A 12,096-nucleotide genomic window follows, 5' to 3' on the forward strand; every position below is an offset into this window, starting at 1 on the left:
ACGACTGTAGCAAACTATGCGATTATGCGATTGACTGATAGCCAAGACAGTGGCCATTGACGAGACATCGACACTCCGGGACGGTTTCGTTGACTCGGCTCCTGATTGGCTAAAGCAACGAACCCGGTAGCTTGCGCAGCACTGCACCCATGTAGCGTGGGGGACTAACTTCTCCTGTGCACCGCCTCTGTCCCACGTCTCGTACGCCGCGTCGCAGTGCTCGCGTCCTCCTTTCCCTCCGCGCTCCGAGAGAGCGTGTAAGCGAGATCACGCGCCGGTGCTTGGCGCGACGAAGCGCGCAAAGTGACGCGCAGCCCACGCCGACATGCGCCGAGCTCGTTTCTGAGCTGCTATGCTCGAACCAGGGGCGGGGGCTGCCTCTTCGGCTGCCGACGCCCTCGTCCTCCGCGTTTTATTCTTTGCCTGCTCACTTTTTTTTTTTCTACTGTCCCCTGGCTGGCGCTGATATCTTGATCCCTCTTCCCCCCCTCCCTTCTCTCTCTTCCCTCCTTTGTATCTGTTTATGCAAGCGCGAACATGAGCCGCTGCCAAGGGCTGTCTGCCTTTCGCTGCTTGCACTTTTTTGCTTCGCCCGTTGCCATGGTTTTAATTAATACTGCGACAGAGTTGCGTTTCGAAGAAGTTGCACCGAAGCAGATCATGGAAGCTGAGCCGAGGCTAAGTTGTCCTACAGTGCGTACAATGCTGAATTTCACCCGAAGTGTAGTATCGAAGGTGCCAACTACCGCGAAGGCGCGCACACGGGGGGGGGGGGGGGGGGGGGTCCTAGAATTTTTAAATCGGCGAGTACGAGTAGCCTGAGATTTAGAAAATACTGTTACAGCACCACAAAGCTTTCCTGGACAACATTAGTCTTGTGGAACAAGGTAGCATGGCATGTTAAGCCTCTACGGCCACTCAAATACAAGTTTTATTGGTTCCCATCTTATTGCTCAATGGCGTACTTTCGCTTCTGCTCGCGTGAACGTGTGCCACTGTTTCTAAGTTTATCCAATCTTTTTTTTTTCGAACTTCTCAGTTATGTCGAACAGTGAAAAAAAAAATAAATGGTCTTGATCAATCCTCTGAGTGTCCACGCAGCGTGAGATTATTACATTAGTTTTAATTCGTGCATGAATGGATGCGCACATCTGCTCTCTGGCAAACCACACATGTAATCAAGTGTTGTTTGCGATATTGTGTTCGAAACGGTCCAACTGCTGGTGTGAGAGCGGCGTTTGCAAATCGAGCAAAGCTCGTAAAAGTAAGCCTCACGGTTTTTCTTTTTTGTACTTTCTTGCAGACCACAAGACGCTGAGTTAGGTTTTGTACTGGTTGTGGATAGGAGGAAGGACAAATGGAACTCGGTCAAGACTGTATTGCTCAAGATCTCAGTAAGTATTACAGAACATCTATTCCGTGGTTCATTACCAGACTCATTGCGTTTTCTATGCCATAGCATACAAGTGATTTTAATTTTTGTTGAAGAGATCATTCATTCATTCATTTATTTATTTATTTATTTATTTATTTATTTATTTATTTATTTATTTATTTATTTATTTATTTTATTTATTTATTTATTCATACTGTCGATCGCATCAGGGATCAGATTTTCGATGTATACCTAATGCGAAAACTAATTTATGCCCGCAGGCGCTTGTTAGTTTTTTGTTGTGGAAGTGGCATGGACACTTCTATATGTTAGACATGCACTGATGGCAGGCGTACCTTAAATGACCTCTGCAAGTAAGAAACAACGTAAAAATATGCTGTTTGCGTGAACGTCAGCCTTCACTGACCTTTGTGGGTAACTAGGACAAAATGGGAGTTTGGCTATATAAAGTACTCCACTGTCTCAGAATCTTAGCTAGCAACAGGACCCTAATTAAGAAAAAAGAATACTGAAGTAAGGAAATAACAAACACGTTTCCTTGTTAATAGGAAAGTAAAAGAAACAGACCATCTCTAAGCAAACACATTTGACCATCATAGAGATACGAGTGCAGTTCCTTTCATGTGGTAATAACTTTGTCTTTTCTGGTGATTTCAGGGGTATTTCCCAGGCGTAATACAAGTAGTCTTTGTTCTCAAGCCTGTGGGATTCTTACAAAAAGCGCTGTCAGAAGTCAGCAACAAATTATTCAAAGAAGAGTTCAAGTTTAGGGTGAGTGGTTGGCCTTTCTTAGCTTCTTTTTTCTGCTCACAAGGCTGCGAAATACTTATAAACTTGAACATGCTTGGCCGATGCTACAATGTTAGAACCATTTAGCTCGCATCTGAGGAGGTAAATCGTAGTGATTTGTTCACATGCATTTTAAGTGCAGCCAGCGAAACGCACCGCAGCACATTGAACAGGGCAATATAGAAAAAAAGAAGACCCTGTGTAAAGATTCAGTTTGGAGGTCGTACCTCTAGGGTACAGCGAGGCGAGAGATTTGTGTATCAACATTTTCGTTCTTAGAGCTAGTGCTGATTTTCCGAGCACGTTAAGGCAGTGGAATGTTTCAAATTATTACGCAAGACGCCTTCGCTATATATGCAACAAAGGAACTACTGGAAAGCCGTCAACATTAACAACCTCTAATATTTAATCTTTCCATTTCGATTCATTCCACGGGATCACATGCTGCATGTCCTCGGCTGACGTGCCGCAATGCCTCCGTTTAGACGCGCTTAATGGCTAAAGCGCTAAAGCCGATGTCGCTACAAGCCCGTCTGGGGCGCATAGGAGCGCCACGTGGGCAGGAAAAGGCGTGTGCGAAGCGAACGTTGTCTTTCAGGGGGAGGTTGCACTTCGCCTCGCTGTGCTCTTCCCCACACAGCAGTAGGCAGCCCACGACGAAGAAGAGCTGCGTCTCCGAGAGCGACTGTACATTTGCGAGAACGCTACTGTTGCCCGCCACGAGGTCCCGCAGGACCGGCCACAGGACACCGGAGGAAAGCATGGACACTAGCACGTCGTCCCTAGCGGCGTCGGAGAGGTCCGTGTCCTGCTGCTCGCGGGCCACGAAGCAGCTCCACAGGCGCTCCGCGCTGTCTCTGAGCCCGCGGCACGCTTTCTTCGGGGACAGTAACTCTCGAAAGACCTTCGCGGCGACGCGAGATCCTAGGCCAGCCAGCTTGACGGCGAGCGGTGCGTCGAGCGCGTACCAGGGTACGTCGAGGTACGCTGGCTCGATCGGAGGCTCGCCGGCTCGCACGTCTTCGCCGAGCGCGAGTTCACCGGCAGGCAGGAGGTAGCGCAGTGTATCGGGCACTGCGTCCACCGCTTCCATCCAGTTGACAAGTGGGTCGCCAGTCATGTCCGGAAATGATGCGTAAGCCTGCGCGGTGTAATTTGTTTCGTACTTTGCGAGCGCACTTGTGAATCTGTCTCCACGGGTGTCGTACTCGAGGCATTCGCCGAAGAATAGCCAGCCGGTCGCCACGGTGTCGTCTATGGAATGCGATATACGTGCGACGAGCCAGTTAACGTCGTCGACGAGTGATTCGGAACAGATGTCCCGGGCAATGCCCAACTGAAAGGCGTAGTGCATAATCTTGTCGGTCTGATGGAAGCAGAGGTTTCGGTGCTTGATCTGCACATCCGGAGACGCGTAGTAACTCGACACGATCTTCCGGTTGGTGAAAGGAAAAAGCGCTTGCACGCACAGCCAACCGAACAGGTCCATCGTTTGCGCATCTCCGAACCTTCTGTAGTGCGAGAAGACGGCCCAGAAGTAGTCTCTGTTCTCGATCGTTACGGGCACGGAGACATTGCTGGCTATTTTCCAGTACTTGTAGAACGTCGCTCGCCAGCGCTGTTTTGACGTGCCTTTGGCCCAGTGATGGATATCCGAGGTGGTCGCGGTGGCGCTTTTTGCGTTCACCTGAGCCGCGTTTAGTGACGCGACGAGGCGGTTCTCCTGATCGGCGAGAACCGCGAAGCGCCCGCCCACGTCAGCGCGGCCCGTGGTCGAAAAGGCTACGTACAGGGTCCGGAAAAACTTCTTGGCGCTCGCCGTTCTCACTTCTCGCTTGAGCCTCGCCGCGACCAGAAACGTCGGCATCGCGCGGGAGATTAGGATAGTCTTGGACGTGGCGTTTCCACGAAGCGACAGACGCAGCAGGATCGGCACTCGTGCGACCAGAGACATGTAGAACATCGCGTCCAGGAAGTCGAAATTGGTCCCGTTGTCCGGCCACGTGATGCCGCCGTTCAGAAGCAACCGCTTGACGTCGTCGAGGTGGTCTTCGTGACCGGAGACGACGTCGTCGCAGGCGGTGAAGTAGCGGGCCGCCTTCTCTTCGGCCGTCTGTTGGAGCTCGGGAAGCGGGGCGCTTCTGGATCGCTGCGTCACCTTCGCGATGAAAGCCTCGCGCGCGTACTCGGCCACGGTGAGCGACCGAGCCCGGTGATTCCAACCGCCGCACACGTACTCGTGGAAGTCTACGCACGGCTGGGCGCTAGCGTTCGCGGCTTGCGAGATGAGTGCGGCCAGCCTGCTGCAGGCTGCGCTGGTGCAGACTTGGGGCGATGCTGGCTTCCTGCCGCGCTGTCGCAGCGCCTCCGTGCGACTGGAGTGAGCGACATCGAATAGCGCGGCAGTGACCAGCACTGTCAGAAGAGACGCAGCGACCAGCTCCGATTTGGGCGCTCGTAGCATCGCGGTCGACCCTTCGTGGTTCGCCTCGTGTTCCCTCTGTTTCGCAGGGCGCTCGATAGTTCTGGAGGAAAGCGAAAGCAGGCCCATTTTGACAAGTTAAACAAACTCAGGTGAGAGACTGCGTCGTTCCGCGAGTCGAAAAGCCTTAGTTGTATACGACGATCACCGGCGTAAACGCATGAAATAAATTAAGAGCTCAATAATAATAATAAAAGAAAACACATGGACTACTTTAATTTATTCGACACAATGAACAAACTCGCACAAAAACACGTCTTGTCAGAAATAAATTGCAGCAAGTTAAAGCTGGCGCCAGGACACTCGTTGATTTTCGTATCGACCGGCGTTCTTGCAACTTGAGCTGTTCGAATTTTTAAACGAGTTTTTCCACACTACAGCATTGTGGCAGAGAAGTAGCACAGCTATTACGTATCGCACGGAGTTGTGAAGTGATCACACGTGTGGAGTACTTTGATTTAGCTTTTTTTTTCTATTCGTACTTTGGTTCCCTCTGATCGCAAACTTTACAGCATTACATGAGGAACAGTGGGGCGACATACTGCATGGTGCGGGTAAGTGAGGCGTGATAAGTGAGAAGGTAAGTGAGAAAAGCGGCGTATTCCATTCGCATCGAATGTGTCCAAAGTGCGTGTCACCAGCAAACGCAATAATCGCGAAAAAAGCCAAAATCTGGCCGTAGCGCTTCGCCGTGGTCACCTTTTCTTATTTTTTTTATTTCAGCCTTGACGCTGCAAATAAAACTGAAGACTTTTAAAGAGACTCGAGATATGTGATGACTCTGAGCGCATGGTGATTCATCGTCAAGGGACGCACGATGAATTTGGAACTCGGGATGTTTTGTTTTTAGATTTCTCAGTTTACACAGGTATATTTGAGCGATTATTAGCGAATGCTAGCGAGAACATGTTTTCGTTATTTCGGCAGTGATGGCCGGGCGGGCGGCTAACATCCAACAGCAGCAACCTCGTGGTATTGACATAACATGATGCATTCTGCGCCTAACTGCAGATAATGTTAGGTCATTTGCGTTGAAATATTTCTGGTTATTTAGTGCACAGATATGCTTCACAGCAATGATAAAGAATAACTAAAAAGTGAAAAAAAATTATGCCAGGGCGCCTTTAAGCTCGAACCTGTGACTTTACAAATCACGACTACTGACCTTTTCAGTGCCAGGAACCGCCAGTCTGTACGTGCACTAATGTTGCAGAGTTTTTTTTTTTTAAAGTCTTAGCCGCGATTTACAAGAAAGTTGTCATAGTTGCCTGGTTAAAACATAGCTGCTAATGCAGGTAGACGTACGACCGACAACAGATCTAGAACCATGCCACCACCTTTATGTTTGTGACAGTACAACAGAAAACAAAAGAGAATAATCCGCAGCTGATCTGTCAGGCATTTTAAAAAGGAAATCTGGTTTATTGATCACTGTTCACTAGAAACAATATAAAATAAATGCAGGGACATTTGGCCATCCCAACCGGATCAGGCCGGAACTCTAGACTTCCAATGAAAAGTCGGGGCTGTCTCGCTAGTGTAAGGATGGTTGTGAACCCTATGTTCACTAGGCGGGTGTATTCGTTTTGCATCCTAGATTTTCATATTAACTTACAGCTTTTTTAACGCGACAGGGTTAAGGAGCTCGTGTCGCAGAAAAGCCGGTGTCTTCGGCGTCAGCGGCGTTGACAGTGAGCGCTAAATCCCAGAAGGCACTTCATAAATAAAAAAACATCATGCAAGATGGGCTGGTGGGAATCGAACCAGGGTCTCCGGAGTGAGACGGAGACGCTACCGCTCAGCCACGAGTTTTTTTTTCTTTATTGCCGGCTTTGACATACACAAACAATACAGAAAAAGGAAAAACATGTCAACAAGGATTTTGCTGGCACGACATATCAAAATTTTTTCAATGCTGCAAGGTTATCTAGCATGTCAATCCATGTTGGTTGTTCAGGGAGTGCCCGATGGACATCCCTGAACCGTACTACAGATTCAATGAAGTGATCACGTGTAGGTCGCGAATTGACATCAGCGTTGTTGAACTGCGTTCTAGCTTTCCACAAACTGTGGAGGCCCAGGAGCATTATAGCGTCATACGGAAAAGCCCCCGTTTCTACCGGTAAGAAGCTACAAAGGACTTTAAAGAAAGAGTTACCTTTAGATCCACATGGGCTCAGCCACGAGTTCATTCGTTCAGAGCGGGACAAAATCGCCTCTAGTGAATGCGGTGTTGCCTTAGAAACGTGCCGTAGAAAGTTATACAGCGGTGTATATCGGTAATTATGACCATGTAACTTACAGAAGTCGCAGTTTCACGAGTAGCGAAGTACGTTTCCGCTACAGTTCTTCTGCTCTCTGCGCACACGCAGAGCCATCTTGCGGCAAACACAGAAGACCCCCTCCTCGCAATGTACGGCGCTGGCCCGAGACGTGGCGCGCCACTCGCCCCATGATCGCGTCCGCCTTCATGGCGCGTCGCGGCCCGGCTATCGGTGCCGATCGCGACGTTTGGCTGGCGTAGATCGTTTGAGTAGGCGGTGCGAACGGGGTGCGATAACGCTATCGCGTTCCACTCTTAAAGGCGAAGCTTAAGCGCCCTCCAAATGTTTTGTCCATGTTGACGGAACAGCTTGTATAAATTTCGTATTATCTTTTTCAAAAGCTCACGGAAATGGTAAGCCACTCACATACGGTTTCATGTGAACCCGACTTTTATGTGGGATGAATATTCACGTAATTACTTCCAAGATAATTATGAAAGGAAGTAAAGACACTTTATCTGACTAGGGGCCAATGGATCACGAAGAATATGTACCGCTCTGCGTTTCGTCAAATTTATGTAAAGTTCTACACGCTCTTTTTTCTTTTATCGCGAAAGCAATACTGCTCGAGGTTTCCGCTCTTGGCCGTCGTCCCGGAGAATCCACCATTGACCTTTAGCGTGACCTATGTGTGACGTCATACCAGCTGTGGAAAAGCGGGGCCCCAACTCGCCTCGTCGCGATCGTCCCAGCGAATCCTCCATGCTGCAGCTGCGCGCTGCTGCCGCGAGGGGCACTCGCTGTACGTGACGTCTAAAGTCCCTTGGTGACGTCATGCCAGCTGTGGAAAAGCTGCCCCCCCAACTCGGCTCGTCGCGATCGTCCCAGCGAATACTCCACGGTATGTCGGATGATGTGTATAAGGTGAAGGTGCAACGATGTGCTGCAGCTAAGAAGCGGCGGCGTGCGGAAGAAACGGATGAAGAGCGGGAACAACGTTTAGCTAAAGGGGGGGGGGGGGGCATATTATGCAGCCAGGCGAATGCGTTCAACATCTCTTGCTCTGGGTGCATCTACAAGTATCATGCATGCTCTCGATGCTGCCGCGACTTTGGCGACACCTGATCGTTCGACAGCAAGCCTTATGGATGCTTTAAATGGCGACGAGACTGCATCTACACGTTCGATGAGCAGTATGGAACTATACAACCTGAACAGAAGATTGCTTTCGCAATCCACTAGGCTTAGCCAAGCTAAGCCTCTGCCAATTTTTTTTGCCTGCAATATATATAACCTGTATGCTACGCGCTGCTAGAAGCCTGGGTAATTCAGACAGATGAACTCACCGTCCACAGCGGCTGCCGGCCTTCCCATGCAACACATGCAACCACGAAAGCTGCTTGCTCTTCGAGCTTTGCCCGAATAAGGACAACGTTGCTTGCTTGCTCCCTACACCATGGCACATACCCACTACCAGTACTGTCCAAGAAGCCGGCGGTTAAACGCAGGAGAGGAGGAAACATTTGAGCAAAGTATAAGGCAAGTTATAGAGGGAATTGTACAACGTTGCTCGCTGGACTGTTGTTATCCTCGGACATGGTGACGCATACCCTATGCGGGGGGGGGGGGGGAGGGGAATTGGCCAGGTAAATGATGCTAAAGAAATTGTGAGGGGGGTCATTATTGAAATCTGGTATACGTAGTTCAAAAGGTATGAAAATAATTCCGGCAGAACCCGTCTCACGATTGATATCAATGTGAATGCGATTAGCATTGGATTAATGTAGCGACACACCGTGGTGCCACCGCGTAAGCGCGAGTGTACGAGGCGTGTATGCGGGCTTCTCTCTCGAGCATTTCTCAGGACACGCTGCGCCTCTAGCGGTGCCGCCTTGAAGTTCGTGCGTGGCGCGTGTCCAAATATGTATCCAGACAAGACTGTCGTACGAGCTGCGGTTCGCTCTAGGCCATAACGGTGTTCCATTTTTTTCTTCAGGCTGAGCATCAAAATTCACTGTAAGTTTAACTCTTATATCGCGAAAGTCGCGCCCCGCTAATTTTTTGCGCCAATAGTACTTGCATATGGGCATGTGACCTCATACATACAAACAACGAAAGCACTAGCGGAGTAACAAATGGCGTTATTTCGGAGCATAAATCTCGTATCCAGCTTTTCTGGACACAAGGGTTTAGTTCGCGTGAGTGCCACCACGTGGCGTACTGACCTTCAACTTTTCAAACTTCCCGCGGTGACGCGTGATGACGTCAACTAAACAAAAATAAAAAAAATTAAAACCATCCCTGCGCATTGAACTTCGCCACAATGCTTGTCCCGCCGGCGTTATCAGTGTTCTTGATAAAGCGTATTCGCTCGTCGCCTGGAAATTACTTGTCATCTAAGAACGTTTAGTCGCGACGAGCAATGGTTGATTCTGAGCTTTTGATGCGGTTCTTTTTTTTTTCTTGCTTTTTTATTTTCTTTTTCTTTTTTTTTCATTCTACGGAGTAAAGAAGCTAGCCTAACCGTCAAAAGCACTTCGGGGCAGCCTTCCTTCAGACGGCACACATTGTTAACGTGAGAACATCGCACAGCGTCTACTAGAGACGTCGTCGTGGACGGATTTTGATTTTCCCCTATCGAATTCGTTCAGGCGCACACAATTATTTCACTAACGACTTTTCAATGCGCACTCATGGGCTACCGCCGCAGCTGCAAATCTAGATGTGCTTAAGTATTAAGACATATACATGGATATGTTGGTTTTTCACCTTGACACAAAAGTCACGGCACAAGAGTTGAGCAAACTGTCCCTGTGTCATGGCAGGGTGTGAGACCGGGCTAGTTGGTATTCCATGCTAAAATGACTAGCGCAAGAGTGGACACGGGACACTAAAGAGGCGACAAGGATAAGCGCAAGCTTCCAACTGGGCGCTTGTCCTTGTAGCGTCTTTAGTGTGCCCTGCCTCTTGCGCTAGTCACTTCAGTCTGTGTCGTCGTCCGTTAGCATGCTATGGCCGAAGCTGCTCGCAATATTACGTCACATTTACTGGTCACCAGGCCAGGTTCACCCTTGGGTACGACCTATACAGTACTTGCAGTTAGTTTCCAAAGTCGTCTCCTATGGCGGTTATCCACGTGCGTGAAGCAAGAACGCTATTTAAAGTTATTGTGCAGTAATATATGTGGGATTTGTATATTCTCCACATTCTCTACCATGTTGCCGTTCCGCCTTTATTATATAGCCGCAATGTAGACTAGCAGCTATCGAACGCCATAATGGCTATCCACACACTCAAAGACCTCGCGCACATTTCCTGACACTTAATTGTATTCAAGAGTTGTGCGACTGTCCAGGACATTCTTAAAGAATGTTACATAACACATTATGAGGTTTTACTTGCCAAAACCACGATTTCATTTTGAGGCAGGCACGCCGTAGTGGAGGATTCGGGAATAATTCAAACCACTTGGGCTTTTTTAACGTGCGCCTAACCCTAAGTACGCGGGTTTTCGCATTTCACACCCATTTAAATACGGCTGCCGTGGTTGGGATTTGATCCCGAGACCTCGTGATTAGCAGCCGAACCCAATAAAAGCTAAGCAACTATGGAGGGGAAGGAATGTTGGCAGTAGGAGGAAGGTGACAGCCGGCACGTGAGACAATTTGTTCCCATCCTCATTGCGCGAGAATGGGTACCATCTGTCCAAGAATGACACCGTTGAATGCACTGTGTTCAATGTGATGGAGTCCGCATCCAATATTTCAGACCCGAATCATACTGTAACTACTGACGACTAGGCATCTCGCTAATACGTGCAGTCGCTTGACAGCTGCCGAGCGCTGGCGTCTGCCACCGGACCTACTTGAGCTTTGTTCAACACTTGCCGACATTCTCGCCTTATTTCGCACCATTGCGTTTCAGCTGAACTGCTTCAACAGCCAATTTATTTATGCCAAAATTTGGCCACCTTGTCAACGTTATGGTTTCTTATTTTTAAGTCATCTTTTATATTTAGGCTAATGCTGTTATGAAATTTCCAGTGGTTTCACCTCTCCCAAAATGCCCGCATTTTTTGAGGATTTTTAATAGACGTGGAAACCATTGCGTGGCCCCCTGACCATGCTGCTCAAAAAGTCATTTTATATCCCTGAGGTCTTGTGCAAGCTTCTGCCTTCTTGCCGTTCATCAACCTCCTGATTTCCCTGTCAAGTGTATCCCGTTTTGACGACTCCAATCCCACGGAAATTGGCAATGATATAATGTGCATGGGATTAAAGCCATTTAAATCAGTTCTACTGTGGATACGACAGCCGCTTTTGCTCACTGTGAATGGAAATATTGCGTTAATGAGCGCCATTCTTAAGCATTTAAATTGACAGTCAAAAAATTATGCGGATCCCATGTATGTGCGAATCGATGTAAGCAAAGCTTTCTGTGTTTTTTGTCATTGTCATACGCAATCTCCACAGACTAGACAGGCAATCTCTAATGAAATGCTGTCAATGTTTGCCTGATTACCCCTGTCATTGTGATGCAAATAAACGGAACTTCAACTCATTTTCTCAGAAATAAATGTTGAATGAAATGCTGACGTCATCCTAAACAAGATCAACAAGCGCCGTAGAGCTCGATCTTATGATGTCCCTATTCGTAAGATTATATTCGCGATTTATATATTCCTTTTTATTGGGGGGGGGGGGGGGGGCGATGTGCTTTTGTACCCTAGAAATGTCCCTCGGACGTGTCTGATGTGCTCGTTTTATTCTCAAGTGCCCAATGAAAACTCTCATGGCTGCAACTTCATGATGTCCTGGTGGCAGGCCACCATGGCGTCTCGCGCAAGTATGAACACGATGATTCATTTGGGTTGACATATACTATTTTGTGCGTCACACTTCGCCACATTCATTTTTCAAACTATGGCAGAGATCGAAAAGGGCGGCCAACTCACTACGTCCCTTTCCTCTGTTTACTTCCGCAAAGTATGTGTTTATCGCTGTGGGTACCAAATACGCCCAGCGGTATGCTACCACTCAAGCCTTTCTGGCGGCTGAGCAAATGAAGTCGCAGGCTTTATTCAACATGGCGTCGACGTTCAATATGGCTATCCTCAACTACTTTTCGCGGACTTCGCTCACCGCCTTCTCTCCAGTGTCATCTCT

The 12,096-nt window shown here is 48.5% G+C and overlaps 1 protein-coding gene across 3 annotated transcripts in view; it reads left to right on the top strand.

Annotated features, from left to right (window-relative positions):
• The window catches only part of LOC126541509 (guanine nucleotide exchange factor DBS-like), a 331,349-nt gene that overhangs the window by 259,773 nt on the left and 59,480 nt on the right, over positions 1 to 12,096 (top strand). For all 3 annotated transcript variants that reach the window (XM_050188294.3, XM_050188296.3, XM_050188295.3), the window contains 2 exons: positions 1,304 to 1,394; positions 2,054 to 2,167. In XM_050188294.3, coding sequence (XP_050044251.1) covers positions 1,304 to 1,394; positions 2,054 to 2,167 — 205 coding nt within the window. The remainder of the gene's footprint in view (positions 1 to 1,303; positions 1,395 to 2,053; positions 2,168 to 12,096) is intronic.

The sequence above is a fragment of the Dermacentor andersoni genome, chromosome 2, assembly GCF_023375885.2.
Source record: "Dermacentor andersoni chromosome 2, qqDerAnde1_hic_scaffold, whole genome shotgun sequence".
Taxonomy (NCBI): domain Eukaryota; kingdom Metazoa; phylum Arthropoda; class Arachnida; order Ixodida; family Ixodidae; genus Dermacentor; species Dermacentor andersoni.